At 41.7% G+C, this 16,480-nt stretch overlaps 1 protein-coding gene across 1 annotated transcript in view; it reads left to right on the top strand.

Moving 5' to 3' along the window:
• The first annotated feature begins 10,819 nt into the window (after positions 1–10,819).
• Positions 10,820–16,480, top strand: part of UHRF2 (ubiquitin like with PHD and ring finger domains 2) — a 178,895-nt gene continuing 173,234 nt past the window's right edge. Inside the window, 1 exon segment of the mRNA XM_021006289.2 lies at positions 10,820–11,513. Coding sequence (XP_020861948.1) covers positions 11,361–11,513 — 153 coding nt within the window. The 5' untranslated portion in view covers positions 10,820–11,360.

The following is a 16,480-nucleotide window of genomic DNA, read 5'->3' as shown; positions in this document are numbered from 1 at the left end:
ATTATTCCATTGGCATATATAGCTTAGACATATATGTTGTATGCATATCTTGAGAGGCAGCATGATACAGCAAAAACTAAAGATTTGAATCCTACATCTGACACTTATTAGCTATGTGATCATGGGCAAATACATTTTTGAGGGGAGGGAGGTTCAGTCTGTGATTTCATTGAGATAAGGAACTTCTAGTGTTGAAACCCCTCCACTGATAAAGCTATACAGTCACAGAAAATTTTAGGGGCAACCGCGAGGTTAAGTGAATTGCTTATGGCTATACAACTAACATGTATTAGGGGCAGGCCTTGACTGTATGTTTGCCTGTTTCCAAGGCCAGCCCACTATCCATTAAGGTGAAGTCATAAGATCATAAATTTAGAGCTGGAAGGGACCCTTGGAGACATCTGGTTCAATCACTTCATTTGCTGATGAGAAAACTGAAGTGAAATCATCTTGTCCAAGGTCACTCAGGGAGGAAGGGGCAGAGCTAGGATCTGATTCCAAGTGCTCAGCACTCTTGCTACATGACCTTACTCTGCTTTTTTCTATGCCTGCTTCATTTGGACATGCAATAGTCCTTTATCTTCCTCCTCCCTCCCTGGCTATGGGCCATTTCCTAAAATGAAAGTAAAATTCCCTAGATGAGTGCCTATGTCATTCTCTGAACCTTAATGTTTTCATCTACAAAATGGTGATAATATCTGTAGTACCTATCTCACAGTGTAGTTATAAGGATCAATTGAGGAAATGCATATAAAATACTTCGAAAATTTAAAGTACTTTATAAATGCCAACTGTTATTATTGGACAGGGGGTAGGCCTAGATGAATAATAAACTGAGTTCATATAAAATAGCAGAAAAAACCAAGCTGGATTGCATTTGGGAAATAGCACAGTTCCTTCAATGGTACCAAACTGCTACCTGACACAAAAACTCATATTTTAATCTCCTTTCTTAAAAATTAAAAAATGACATTTTTTGGTTTTTATATTACCTTCATTTCCAAATATATCTCCTCTCTACTACCTAGCAAATCATCCCTTACACTAAATAAAAAAGAAAGTAGTTCAGCAAAGCCAAACACATAACAATGTTTAACAGCATATGAAATATTCCAGGGCAATAGTATTTCCTCCCTGCAAAGAAGGATCTTGAGATCATACATCTAGGACTTAAAAGGAATTCAGAGGCCATCTAGCCCAATCTATTCATTTCACACATGAGGAAACTGAGGCCCAGTTTGTGACTTGCCAAATGGCAGACAGGTAGTAAGTTATAGAGGTAGAATTTTAAGTCAGGAGGTCTGATGTCAGAGTCAGAACCCTTTCCACTATCCTCTGTGCACCCAAGTGTGATCATTATAATTACATAGTTCTTTATTTCACTTTTTTCTTTTAATTTACATTATTATAATCATCATACATATATTTTAAAACTCATCTATATAACATTAATATTCTTACAGTAAAGCTGTAATCAAAGAAAAATTGAATCATAGATGTCAACAAGTAACAAGCATTTATTATAACACAATTTATAACTACACAGTCTCTGAAGAATCAAAATTGCATGTCAAGCAAAGTGCAATAGAGGGGTGCATGATCGGCATAATTATATTACAACATATTACCAGTGATGATGCGTTCCAAAAAGTGATGTAAAAGAGATCTGGGAAATGCATGATGGGAACAGGGAGTGGACCAAAGTATATTGAGTGCTAAGGATAATTGATAACCTGAGTGTTGTGCTTGCATTCATGTGCCATTACGAGACCCAAAAGAAGGGCCTCCAGTGCCTTGATTAGATCCTCTATGGAGGAGTTATTGAAGTATATGGATCCACATTGCAAAGGTTGGAAATCATGTGTAAGTTTGCACAAATAGAGGGAGTACCCAAGTCAAAGAAATCACAGATCCATTGAAGCACAGAAGCAATAATCTTCTAAATTCCCCAATCCAAACTTAGTATTTAATATAAAAGGGGAAATATAAATATATGGGCATACAACAGTCAAATTTCAAGTGAAGGAAAGTTACCTACTCCTTTTGCTTAAGTCAGAGGCAGAATCAATATCAAATAGGTGTGGAAATCCATTTATATATGTTCAGCTAATAGAAATTGTACTTAGTACCTAAAAGCCATTAACATGACTAAGCCTAAAAATCAACTTTATACTGGTTCTTCAAATAAATGGTGGTTCAGGCTATAGAAATTTAGACTAGAGTAATAGCTACTAATTAATTTTATATTTACATACGTATAGCTCATTTCCCTAGTGCTGGCAAACTGGTATTCCATGTGGTAACAAGTACTGAATATTCAGAATTTCCTTCTGGGACCCAAATATCTTTGACATTCTGACCTGGGGAGACTTCCAACAAAGAGGGCTATCTGGAGCTGTTGTGTTTTAACTAATTGGCAAAGTGTTGGTTTTACTCTTCAAATTCCTGAGGCCTTGGCTTCCTATTCACTTCTCTAGAATGTTGACTGGTGTCCTGGGGTTTGCATCATAAGGGGCAGGAACCAAAATCCCTTTGTGTTTGTCCTCAGCTTCTTGGTTTCCTGCCTTTCCTTTTCCTAGTTGACCTTCAGGGCACAGCTGAAGATGGTCTTCTTAATTGTATTTAGTTGTTATTGTGGTGGTGGCTATCTTCTGGGTAGTACTAGCCAAATGAGTTTAATCTTTTTTTTTTCAGCATCCTTTATTTTTTCTTGCCCCTGAATTCTGTGAAGTATTGTGCACCTAGGAAAGTTCATTGTAATAATACAAGAGTAGGGGTTGGGTCCAGGGACACAGTAAGAGGAAGCAGTATATAAATCAAATAGTATTGGCTACATGTCTGCCTGTAAAATAGCATGGTAATAGGCAACTTCAAAGAATTTAAAGAGTATAGAGCTATTTTACAGGCAGACATGTGCCAAATACTATTGTCACACAGAAAAATGTCACAGTGACAAATGTGATTAAAGCATTGTTATCTTTTTATTATTATTATTTTTGTTTAATAAAAAAAGACCATACCATATGGATTGAGCTACAAGCACATATATAGAAGGCTAGCATTTCTATCCATCACTAACATGCACTCCCCTCCAAACATGCAATTCAATTCTATTCAACAAATATTTATTAATCACTGTCTGCAAAGCACTGTGCTAGGGAGCAGGAAGTACTAATGGCAAAATTACCTGGAATTTGTACGGTGTTTTGCATACATTATCTCATTGAGCTTAACAATAACCCTGCAAGGTGGGTATTATTCTTATCCCCATTTTGGAGCTGAAGAAACTGGGGCTTAGAAGGGTTAAAGGAATTGCCTGTGGTCACACAGCTAATTAGGTGTTAGAAGTGGGATCCGAACACAGGTTGTACTGAATCCAAATCCAGCATTCTAACTACTCCTCCATGCTGCTTCTCTAAAACAAAATGAAACAGATGAAAATTAAAGTAATTTGCAGAGGGAGAAAACATTAACTACTGAGGAAATCTGGGAATGTTTCATAGAGGAGATGATATGGAAGACCTCAGCTGAGTCTTAAAGAAAAGGATTCTGAGAGGCAAAAGTGAGGAGAGAAAGAAAGGTTGTAGGTATTTTGTGTTCATGCTAGAGTGAAAGATCTATGGATAGCCTTTGTATTGTTATTCCCTCTACTCTCAGTCCCCTACACTAATCCCTTCCCAGCATTCATCAGAAACCAGCCTGATAATCCTGGATTTCTCTGGAGGTGGAAATGACAGAGGGTTTCCTAGCTTCCTCAGGAGCTGTTCTCAGTTTATTTCAATAAGTATTTGTAGAACATTTAATATATGCCCTGCAGTGGGCTAGGTGTTGTAGGGGATTAAAAACAAAACAAGAGTATGACACACATGTTCATGATTTCAAGAAGTTTATAATCTATAAAGGGAGATAAGAATGAAATAAAGCAATTAGAGAGCAATACAAAACAGTTCTGTGGTTAAGTGCAAAAATGACTAATACAGATTAGAGCTCTAGGAATTCAGAGAAAGAGGATAATATGGGCTATAATAATTAAGGAAGGTTTCTTGGAAGAGGCAGAACTTAAAATGGACCTTAAAGGATAGGTAGGATGTGAACAGATGGAATGAAAGTAGGAGGGCGTTTCAGGTGAGAGATAAGCAGAGGATGAGTAAAGATGAGATAGGAATAAGAGGTGAGATGGAAATGAATAAGGCATGTTCAGGAAACAAACACGGTTTACGTGAAGAGCTCATGTTGGAAAGCATTAACATTTGTTACCTGTCTTCTAAGTCAGAACTGTATTCAACCCCTGCTCTGAAATACTGGCTGCATGACCCTGGGCAAGTCACTTAACTTCCTCCTACTCTAAGCAACTCACTAAGACTACACATTGCAGAGAAATTATCAGTCTCCCATGGTACAGAGAGTTTCCTTTCTGAGAGTTCTCTAAATCAATGAACCCTCAAATCCAATCCCTATCTACTATTAGTAGAATTTGGGGAAACAAAAAGATAAAAGATTCCTGCTGTATTAGCTAATAATCTAATTGGGGGAGACAGATTACATATACCAAAAAAAGAAAACAATAGTACAATATAGAATATACGGAAAGGGTGGAATCAAAGAAGAGATGGAACTGAAATTGGATGGGAACAACAGTTAGGATTTACTTAAGTAGTAAAGAGGTAGATAAAGCACCCTAGGGAAAATAGGACAAAGTGTGCAGGCCAGAATGCTTTGTTGTTTGGTTAATTTGGAATTGTCTTCTAAATCACCCAAGAAAGATCAGATTTGTTTGGCACTGTTATATTTTTAAGTAGTTTTCCTTGAATTTCAAATTCTTTAAAAATGAGGAATTCATGTATAATGTATAAATGGTAACTTCCTAACTATGCTGAATAAGAGATTTCATTGTAGAAGTGAAATTTAAAGTAAAATCATCTTAATTTTTTGTTTAATGACAAATCAGGAAGCTAAAATGGTATTTTATTCACTCATTGAAAATAATAATGATTAAATTGATTAATGACTAAATTAAATTAAAAATTAATAATGATTAAAAATAATGAATTTCTTTCCCTTCAAATTCAATTAAAGGTTAGAAGTAATCATGTCTAGTTCCTTTCTGAAGAGCTGACCAACACAAACTCAGAAAATCATTTCAGTTCTATTGTGATTTTCTTCCTTGTTCCTTTCCTCCACCCCTACTTCCTTTCTGCTGAGACCATGCCCATTTTGATGATATACAGCCACTGTACACAAAAAATACAGTATGCTGCTACTTGGGAGAATGTAAGACTCTCTTATTCACATATTAAGAATGACCATGTTCTAAAATACTGTGTTTTAATCTACACATTAGAATGACACTGAGCATAAGAAAAGAAAGGAGTCAGGAAAACAGGGAAAGAAAAGAATTGGTAGGAAATGTTGCTACAGAGCAGTGGTCTTCAAAATGAGAGATGAACCCACCCCACCTACCCTAGTAGATTACATCATGATACCCAGGGGACAGTAGCATAATTATGGCATGACTTCTTAGAGGGTGGGAAACTGGGTCCTAAGTATCCCACCATTACCAAGATAGCCAAGAAGAGATCTTATCTCCAGCACAACTCTACCACTGTCCTTCCCTTTACCTTTAAGGAGCAACACTTCTCTCCTTAACACCCTTTGGCTGCTGGCTTTCCATGGCTGTACAAATTTCTGTACATAGCTCAGTATCTGGTTCTGGCCTCTCAGAGTGACCAAAAACTCTTTGCGACCCAGTTTGGGGTTTCATGGCAAAGATACTGGAGTGGTTTGCCATTTCCTTCTCCAGCTCCTTTTACAGATGAGGAAACCGAGGTAAATTGGGTTAAGTGACTTGCCCAGGGTCACAAAGCTAGTAACTATCTGAGGCTAGATTTGAAGTCAGGAAGATGAGTCTTCTTGACTCCAGTCCCAGCAGTCTAATCCACTGTTCCTTCTAGCTGCCCTTTATCCACTTTTGTAGTAGTGAACAGTTGGGATCTTTGCAAGCACTGTCATTTCCCAGATGTAGTGATCATTACAAAATTAGCTATTTGTGTTCAGTTAAATCATTGACTGGTTAGAGCTGGGGTTTTTAGCTTTTTTTTGTTGTTCCATGGATCTCTCCAGCAGCCTGATGAAGTGTATGCTTCCTTCTCAAAATCATGTTTTTAAATGCATAAAACAAAATACAAAATATTAGAAAGAAAACCAAAAACATTGAAACAGTTATGAAATTAAAAAAATAATTAACAGACCCCCAGTTAAGAAGCTCTGGGTAAGAACAAAGGACAAATGCAAACACCAAGTTGGAAGGATATGGCTGAAAAGATATCAAGTTGTGATTAGTTTCAATCTGATTAGTTTAAATAAATTGATAACTCTAAAAAATGGGAAATAAAATAAAAAACATTAACTCTTGTTTTCTTAATCTACTTCCTGTTTTTTTAATATTCCCTGCCCCCTGTTTGGAAAGGGAAATTGGGATGGGAGGGGAAGGTAGAATGGGAAGAATTCTGTCCCAGGAGAACATAATCTCATTCCAATGTCTCATTATATATAAAGGTAATTCTAGTTTCTTAAATTAAATGCCAGAAGTATATAAGTTATAGTAAGTTATAGTATATAAGTCTGTCATCTGTGTGTGTACCAGCTTGGATGCATTTGAAGAAGTTTGTTACCAAAGATGATTACTTGGTGATAAACTATAGAATTTAAAGCATCACTGAATCAGGGAAACTTTGGATATATTGAGGATTTCCGAATATCCCTAAAATCATATGACCATAATGAGCAGGACTGACATAGGCCATTCCTCTGTTAAGTTTAGTTTTGGTTTTAGAGCAAAATGAAGCCCTCAGGTCATTCAGCAGTTAGCAAAAGGAGGTTTACTTTGCCACAGCAAAGAAAGTACATTCAACAAAGACACTGCAACATTCTGCTTGCGCAGAGTTAGTTCCCTTTGATGGTTAGAAGGGCAGAGTGTGGTAAATGAGGGGTCTTAATACATTTTTGAACCTTAGCCCCACTAGACCAATGAAGTCTGAAGTCGGTTTTTTGCCCTTTAGGGAGGAAAAAAAATAACAAAGCAAAACTAGCCTAATCCATGTGGTGGGAGGAGGGGGAGCTTTGGCAAACATCTGAATTACACTTTAAGGTTTGCAGAAAGCTTTTTCCCTAGCTGCCTAATGAATAGTAAAAGTATGCTCTGGCTCTTTTTCCCTGAGCAATTAATGCACTGCATAGTAATATGTTATCCCTCATTCTGATTACATGACTTTTTTTGTTGTTGTTATACATGTCCTTATTTCATTTGTTACCTATCATGCATAAGCCATGGTTAGCAATACATGGCAGTCTATGTCCATTATTTATCATTTTATTGCCTTTTTGCAACTCAACCATTTTGAGTCTTCTGAAATTATATCGTTTCATGATTCAAAGCCATCTACATTCTCTGTCATTTAAAGGCAGACTAGGGGGTGGGAAGAGGGTGGGTGGAGTGTCAGTAAGCAACTTCTAATCATCAAAAATGCTCCATCATTTCACAAATTCAGTCTGGGTGAATCTCTTCTTCCTATTTAAGCCCAGCTTGGTTGGTGTCCTCTAGTACCTACCTGTCCAAGGTATTTTTGATAGACTACCAATCCAAGTGTAGGTAATCTAAACAAACTGCATTTTTCATCTACTTTTTTTTTTAAACTAGTGTGGATAGAAAGGAATTAAGTGAGTACAAGTGAGAAATCAGTAATCATTGTTTAGCAGAACAACGTTTTAGGAGACATTATAGTGTAGTTTGAGTTTGTGAAACTTTCTTCGTCATCTACATGTGTTGCATTGGGTATCTTTAGTGCTTAAAGTGAGTTTAATTTATTTGGAGGATTTAAAATTTTGTGACGCTCTGAGACAGAAAAATTTGTGAATGTTGAAAAATAAGACCTCAGAATCGTCCAGAAATGCAGCATAGAAAGAACATTAGATTTGGAGTAGGAACACCTGGAGTCCTGGCTTTGCTACTGTGGTTGGAGCAACATCCTAACACCTTCCCCCAGGCAAGTTAAATTAGCTTTTTCTTGAAAGGTATGGAGACATTCCCTGAGGTTTGATTGGAACTAACATTCAGGGTAGTCAAGACTCAAAACTCTCTAATCTTTGGTCGATGGATTAGCAGGGGCAATTTAGGCTTTGTTCAGCTGAATCAACTCAAGGTGTCTTCAATGCCTATCTCCGATGAATTTCCTCTGGTCAAGTAAATCTCTTTTTTGTTAATGACTTAGAGCATCACATTTTGTTCCAATATCAAACTGAATGGAGCAATAACAGTGAAACCTGTAGTCTAGAGTTGTCAGTTACCCCCAGCACATGAATTTTCCTCCTTCATGTGCTTTTCAGGTTCCCCTGTGTGCCCACTCTTCAACATCGCTGATGTATATTGTGATGTATTTTATTATGTATGGTTTTACTTTATTATTTCTTTAGCTTAATTATGAAGTAAATGGTCATTTTTAAATCATAAAAGTGTCATGGTAAGAGCCTGGTTGTATAAATATCATATATCATAGAGATGTGTTACCTCACAAGGGGCTAGTTGTGGAGATTGAAAACAACACTGGATGGGGGCTTTACAGCAACAGTAGCAACTAGAAGTGTATTTCCCCTCAACAGGGTTACCCTGAGGGTCCTGGGAGAGTTTGAATGAAACTGTATGGTGGTGGTCTCATTCTGGGAACTTAGCCCTGTGAGGGTGCTAGGAGTAACTTGATAGGTAAGTGGTGTGAGGCCCTACACAGTGTGGATTTTCACTCCCTCCCACGTGTCTAAACCCTACCTGTTGCACATTTATGGGAGCTAAGCTACCTATTTTTTAAGCAAAGCAGTCAGAGAACTATGATAAAAAGAATCTTTCTGATTTAGAACTAGAAGACTTGAATTTCAGTCCTGACTTTTACTTACTGTGGGATCTTAATAAAATCAAAAGGTAGTTTCCTCATCTCTAAAATAGAAATATGCACCCCCACTTACAACCCTAGGTGGTTGTAAGGTTCCATATTAAGTTCTCAAGGTATAATGTACTGAGTCCTGCTTCCTCCATAACATCTTCCATGACCATTTTAGCCCACACTGATCATCTTTCCTTTCTCTGAACTCCTATAGACCCTCATAGCCTGTTCCACAAAAGTTTGTTACTCAGTTGCTTTCTGATTGTTGGAAATATGTTACTTTGATCTCCTACATGACAGGCTCAATGAAGGAAGGGACTTTTGTCTTTATTAAAAAAAAAATTCGTGAAGGGCCTAGCACACAGTAGTGCACATAGTTGATGCATAACAAACACTTGTTTGGCATATCTGGTGAAATGATAGAGAATCAAAGGATTTATATATCTAGTCTGGCCCTTAATTTTACAGGAAACTGAGACCACAAATTGTTTCCTATTTCGTGATTTTAGCTAAGTGAGCAGGTTGAACAAAGAATGTCAATTTAACCAAAAGTATAGATGGATGGATAGATAGAGAAGCTGCCTGGTTGACAGAGCTCTGGGCGGCCAGTCAGAAAGCTCAGAGTTCAAATCTTACCTCAGATACTTAGGAATTGTAGGTAAGTTACTCTGCCTCAGTTTCTTCTTATATAAAATGGGTGTAATAATATGCCCTCCCTCATAGGGTGGTTATAAGGATCAAATGAGATAAATATGTAAAGCACAATACAAAAATTACCTACTATTACTAGCTATGATGTGAACAGAAATATCACATTATCCTGTTACATTTTGCCCTCTCTAGTTCAATGAAAATGCCCTCTCTTGTATCCAATGATGCAGTCCCCACGACAGGAAACACGCTTTGAATTTTTTTCACTAATTATTAATAAATCTTTGTTTTCATAGTAATTAGAACCCACACACTGTCAAAATCTCATAGATTTTAATTCAGGTGAGTTTTTTCTACCTCATTTGGCAAAATGTCCCTAGTTTTGAATTTTAATGAATCTGAGATGAAAGGTTTTTTTTATTTGTGTATTTCCTCCTTCTTCCTCAGCAGATACAATCCATAGTTTCGTTTGAAATCTCCAGTTAGGTGTTATGCAAGGCCTATTTCTGAGAACGCCATTCCCCAACAGGCCCTTCTGGCTTTGCTTTCTTCCTTGGCAGTTGGTGGCTCTGAGAGTGTGATTTAAAAATGTAACCGTTGGGGGAAAATAAGCCTTTTCCATGAGCCTGTAAATCTTCGGCCATGGGTGCCCTTCAACCGCATTGGAAAGAAACACAAACTCCTCGGGAAGATAACGCGGGGGGGGATAACGCGGCCGGACTGGCCCGGGCTAGCGGGCGCCCAGCTGTGCCGACCCGGCCGCCTGGGCCTGGCCTGTGGCGGGAAACTCCAGCACCGGGCCGCGAGGGCAGGGGCATGGCTGGGTGAAGGGGTAAGGGAGAGAGTGGCTCCACCGACCTCGGACCGGGCCAGGGCGAGGAAAATCGGGCCGTTAGAGGGGCGAGCCCGGCCTAGCGCTCAGCTCTGAGTAGTTTGCGGAGAAATTTGGGACCGTCCGGGGCCCAAGGGAGGAACACGTGCACACCCAGCGGGCCCAAAGTGTCTTTTGTTTACTGGGGAGTTTTCGCGAGAAGGGAAAACCCAGGCCCCCGAGGGCCGACGGCCTGCTCTGGAGGAGGGGGCGGGGCGCTGAACACCCCCGGGCGCCAAACCGCGCGCTCAAGGGAGAGGAACTGGCGCGCGGGCGTGTGCTTCTGAGGCGCGGGGGCGGGGTGAGGGCGGGGCCAGCCTATATAGCTCGTCCCGCCCCGCTCTTCAGCCCGCAACCCCACAGGTCACTCTCGTCTGTCCGTCCCTCGCTTCGTGGGCCGCTGTTTCTTTAAGGCCGGATCCGCACGGATCTCGCGAGAACCGGTTGGCGCCGTGACCTCCATGTGAGAGCAGCAAGCTCTTCATAAACAGTCCCAGTCAGTCCGGTCCGCTATGGCTCCTTCCTATTTTTAAAGCCGCGGCGGCGTAGGCATTGTCAGTGTCTCCTGCGGCTCTTCGCCCCCGCCTCCTCCCAGTTCCGGCTGTTTCGCTCCTCCTCTTTCTCCCCCGCTCCGCTTCCTCCCCCCTCCCCGACCTCTGGGGGTGTGCGCGCTCGGGGTACCGCCGGCCGCCACCGCCGAGTGCTCCGGGCGCTCCGCGCACGCTCTCGCTCACTCTCTACCTCGCGCTCTCCCTCGTGCGCTCGGGGTCCCCAGGGGCTGGGGAGGCGCGCGGTGGGGGTGTGAGAGCCTCGGCCAAGAGGAGGGGGAGACAAAGAGGGGAGGCACCGGCGCCCCCCCAGTCCCCGGCTCCGCTCCGCTCCGCACCCCCACCCCCTCTCGGGTCAGGATGTGGATCCAGGTCCGCACCATAGACGGCACCGAGACGCGGACTATCGACGACCTGTCGCGTCTCACCAAGATCGAGACGTTACGGGAGAAGATCCGGGAGCTGTTCAACGTGGCCCCGGACCGCCAGCGCCTCTTCTACCGGGGCAAGCAGGTGAGAGATGCTCCGGCCCTGGGACTGTTGTCCGTCCCTCCTCCCTCGCCTCGTACCTGGGCACCTGTCTTCCCCGCCGCCCCCCCCAGCTCCTCTGCCTCCAGGTGCGCAGGGAGGCCGTAACATCGCTCGAGCTTCACCTGGGGACTGGCGGGGGGACCTTTTGGAGAGCCAGGAGTCGTAAGGCTGGGCGCTGCAGGGGACGTCTCCAATCTCTCATTTTGTACATTGGGACCCCCAGCTGGGGAGAAGGGACGCGGCTGGGAAGGGGAAAGTCCCGCTCTTGCGCACCTGTGGACCAGGTCCATCCTTCTGCTGGTCCTGCCCGCCCAGCTCTCCTGGGGCAGGAGGCTGGCTGCTGAACTTAGTCAGGTGGGAAAGGTGGAGAAAGGGAGGGCTGGGAAGGCAGGCTCTCCCCTACTGGATTTGGCGGGTCTCTGGATCCTGTCTGCATCCGTGGGGCTGCTGCAGTAGCAGCGACACCCTCGGGCCCCCCCCATCCCCAACACACACACACACACACACACACACACACACACACACACACACACTCACACTCACACTCACACTCACACTCACACTCACACTCACACTCACACTCACACTCTCTCTCTCTCTCTCTCTCTCTCTCTCTCTCTCTCTCTCTCTCTCTCTCTCTCTCTCACTCACTCACACACTATGTCATTCCCACCCACCTTCTTCGCACTGGTACAATGAAGGTGGTGTGGAGGTTATGGAGATGAATGGTACAGATGCCGAGACCATGTGTCATAGGCTTTTCCTGGGGTACCTAAGAGGCTGTCTTCTGGGATCCACTTGGAGGTGTGGAGGAAGAGGAAACCTAGCCTAGACTTTTTTTTTTCCCTAGGCCCCACCCGGGCTTTGAGAGAGTGTGGTGTGTGTGTGTGTGTGTGTGTTGTGTATATGGGGGAGGGGGGTGATGGCAGGGAGAAGCCCATCCGGAGAGTGCTGGCTAGGAAGTACCGTGGGTGGGTGAAACAGACACGTGTTCTAGGTTGCTGCACTCGAGTGAGGTGAGCGGAATGGGTAAGGGTAGGGTTGCGGAGGAGGAGGGAAATACGACGGGTTATTGAGCATCAGGTTTTTCCCTTAGCTCCATGTGTAGGCCGTGTTTAAAAAAAAAATTTAATTTTTCCACACAAAAACAAATGAGGCTCCGCCACCTCCCTAGACAGACACTCTCTTTGGGAAGAGAGCTGCTGCCTATTGGGACCAGCGGCAGAGTTTTTCTTTTTTTTTTTTTTTTTTCCTCATTGCTGGATAGAGGAAGGGTTTGGCGGGGTGGGGCACGCCGGACTGTGGATTGGAATACATCCTATTTTCCTTACCCATTTCCAATTCTAGCTGTGCCTTCCTATGTCAGGTAATGTTTTGAGAGTCTTAGGCTAATTTGAAGTGCAAAGTTCATTGGATATGGTGACTTCTGCCTTCAGTGTGTGTATGGCCCTTTTGGAGTCTGACTCATATGGATCACTGCTAACTCACACCATAACCCAATGCCCTCTTAAATGTTTTTGTATTATTTTCAACCCTTGAAAATAGTCGTAATGTTAAGACACTCCCAGTTGTGTGACTACATTCTCCCCCCAAAAAATTCTGACCCCTACCCTCGCTGGGCTTACTATCCCTAGTATTTTTATATTGATTGGCACAAGCTGTACCTCATTGCCAGAAATCTACTTCACCTGTGCCTCTTACAACCCATTTCTTACTTCAAAGCTCAGGTGGGGTGTTAAATGTTTTCTCTGCTTTCAAACTTTTGTATTTATTGCTTGTATTTTCCCTTCAGTCAGAAAACATTAAATGCTTAGTATATGCCAGATACAAAGAAAGGCAAAAATACTGCCCTCAAGGAACTCTCATTTTAATAAGTAATAGAGTTAGAGACAAGCTTATTCTGGTCTTGATACCCATCTACTGCATTTAAAAAAAATACAGTGCTGGGTACATAGTAAACCTTTAAGAGCTTTTTGTTTTTAATGGGGGGAAGGGGGAAGAATGAGGAAGCAATTTTCCCCACAGTTAGAAAGAGTCTGAATAACGTCTCCTTTTAGATTTACTGTCACCATTCTTCTACCCTTTATGGATGAATGGTTTTATCTCTGACTATGTAAAGTTTATGGAAGAAAACGCAAACTCTTTATTTAAAGCCCTTCAGGATTTGGTCCCAGCCTGCTTTTCCAGGGTTATTACACGTTACTCTATCTCCTCTTCTTGCACTTGATGGTCCAACCAAAGTGGTGATCCTCAAATGATGTCCAGTCTCTATTTACTATACTTTTATACTGGCTGACCCCCATACCTGGATTACACTCCTATGCCTCTTAAAATTCATTTGGTCTTGTTCAAATTTGTTTCAGTCTTGCCCATCTCTTAATTTGGGGTTTTCTTGGCAAGGATATTGGAGTGGTTTACCATTTCCTTCTCCAGCTCATCTTACAGATGAGGAAACTGAGGCAAACAGTTCAGTGACTTGCCCAGGCTCACTTGACTAGTAAGTGTCTGAGGCCAAGTTTGAAGTCTGGTCTTCCTGACTGTAGGCACAGCACTCTATCCACTTTCTCACCGTGCTGCCCTTAAAACTCAGTAACCCTCAAAGCTCATCTCAAGCACCAGCTTTTATATGAGGCTTTTCCCGATTTCCTCCCTAGCCCACCTACTTCTTCAGCACCCCTAGAAATTGTACTAATATATGTAAATAACGTTTTCCGCAATAGAACATTAGCCCCTTGAGTTAGAGGATTGTTTCATTTTTGTCTTTGTATCCCCAGGATGGAGCCTGGCACAGAGGAGGCACTTGATAAATGCTTGTTCATTCATTTTTTTTAGTTCATACCTGAACATATTTTTAGCATTCAGCATTGGTCCTCTTTGGGGGTATGTTATTTTTGTTTTTGTTTTGGTGGGTACCTGTGAAAGGCCCAAATATAATGACTCAGTAACTGGACTCTAGTGCTTAAGGCAGGGGTGGGGAAACCTTTGGCCTTGAGATCCTTGGGTGAGGCCTTTCAACTGAGTCCAAGTTTTACAGAACAAATCCTTTTATTAAGGGGATTTATTCTGTGAAGTTTAATTCAGTCAGAGGGCTGCACTTGAGGACCTAGAGGGCCACTTGTGTCCTTGAGGCCACAATTTCCCCACCTGTGGCTTTAAGGCTTATGAAGTATTTTCCCCATCTTACCCCTTTGAGGTATATATTGCAGGTATTACAGCTAGGTCCTTATTGGTGCAAATAAGGATCCCTTGAAGTGGTTGCATTATTTCAATTCCAGTTGCATGTTTCCATTGGGCTTGAACCAATGGAACCAATCATATTACATAATTATAACTAAAAATAGTGTAGATTTTAAATGGGTACAGCCATGTTGAGATCATTAGTCATGCTAATTGGGAGTAGAGCTATTATCACCATTTCCTAAGTGAAGAAAATGAGGCTCAGAACTTAAGTGACTTGTCCAGGTTCCTGAAACTCTTAAGGGCTAGCACAGGTAGTCAAACCCAGGCCTCTGTTCACTTGGGTTCATGTGTTCTTTACTTTAAAGGGTAGCCTCCAACTAAACCAAATCTAGTTGGGCAAAATCTGCAGGCTGTTTTCTAATAGTTAGTATATTTTGTTAGGAAGCTCATTTTGTGTGTGTCTGTGTACATATATATGTGTATATACACACACATATATACTGAGCTTTTTAATTTTAAAGTTCAAAAGTTGTGGGTAGACTTAATTTTTAGGCTTCATAAACAAGTGAATACATTTCAGATGTAAGGAATAGTATAAACAGAGATGGAGCTAGGAGGATGCTGTATGTGTACAAGGGATGGCAAACAGTTCATTTTGTGCTATAATCTAGAGCACTGGGAGAGGAGAATCATGGAGGCTAGGAAGGTAGGTGCTAGATTGTAGAGTGCTTCCAAGTACCAACTAAGGAATTTGGATGTTAAATTCAGTGAACAGTTATAGTTGGTGAAAGAGTTTTGAGCAGAAGGGACACACTATCAAATCTGTTGTTATGATGACTGATCTGGCAACAATGTAGAAAGTGAATTGGGAGGAACTGAAGGAAAGCAGGCTAGCTAGGAGGCTTTTGGGTGGTAATAGAAATCAAATGGGAGGGCAAAAATGTGAGAAATTGTGGAGGTAGGAAGTTTCATTTCCAGTAGTTAGTCAAATATTAAGTACCCTCCTACAAGCCAGACACTAAGCTAAGAGCTGGGGATACAAAGAAAGGCACAAGACTGTCTCTGCCCTCAAGGAGCTCACCATTTAATGGAGACAACATGCAAACAACTGTGTATAAATAAGCTGTACATAGAATGAGTAGGAAATAATCAAGGTAAGGCACTTGAATTAAGAGAGATTGTGAATCTTGAAGAAGGTGACTATTTAAACTGGGACTTGAAGAGTCAAAGTAGAGGAGAGAGAATATTCCAGGTGTGGGGTACAACCAGTGAGAATGCTCACTTGGATGATGGAGTGTGTTGTGTGAGGAACTGCAAGGAAGCCAGTGTCATTGGAGGAGTGGTAAGGTATAAGAAGAATGGAGAGGTCTGGAATGATTTGAATTGACTCTGAATGCCAAACAGGATTTTTTATCTGATTCTGGAGGTGATAGGGAGCAACTGGAGTTTGAGTAGGGATGTGATGTGATTGGACCTTTGATTTTGCTAAATGGAAAAAAAGGTAGAGTAAAAAAGCAAAGCTCTAAGCACAATCAACTAGCTTTGGGAGTATGACCAATAAATTGGGTCCATGACTCCTCAGCAGTCAAAGAGGCTGAGTGATAAGATCTTTTATAGTGATTAACAAGAGGACGGAGCAAAATCTCAAGCAACACAGGTGTCTACTGATTGCCTGACACTCTATCCATTGTTCCACCCAGTACCCTATGTTTAGTTTGGGCTTTTATGTTTGTTCTAATGCTGTAACCCCAATATATGGGAATAGGTAC

The sequence above is a fragment of the Phascolarctos cinereus genome, unplaced genomic scaffold, assembly GCF_003287225.1.
Source record: "Phascolarctos cinereus isolate Bilbo 61053 unplaced genomic scaffold, phaCin_HiC Scaffold_4;HRSCAF=312, whole genome shotgun sequence".
NCBI lineage: Eukaryota > Metazoa > Chordata > Mammalia > Diprotodontia > Phascolarctidae > Phascolarctos > Phascolarctos cinereus.
This window is presented reverse-complemented; position numbering and strand designations above follow the sequence as displayed.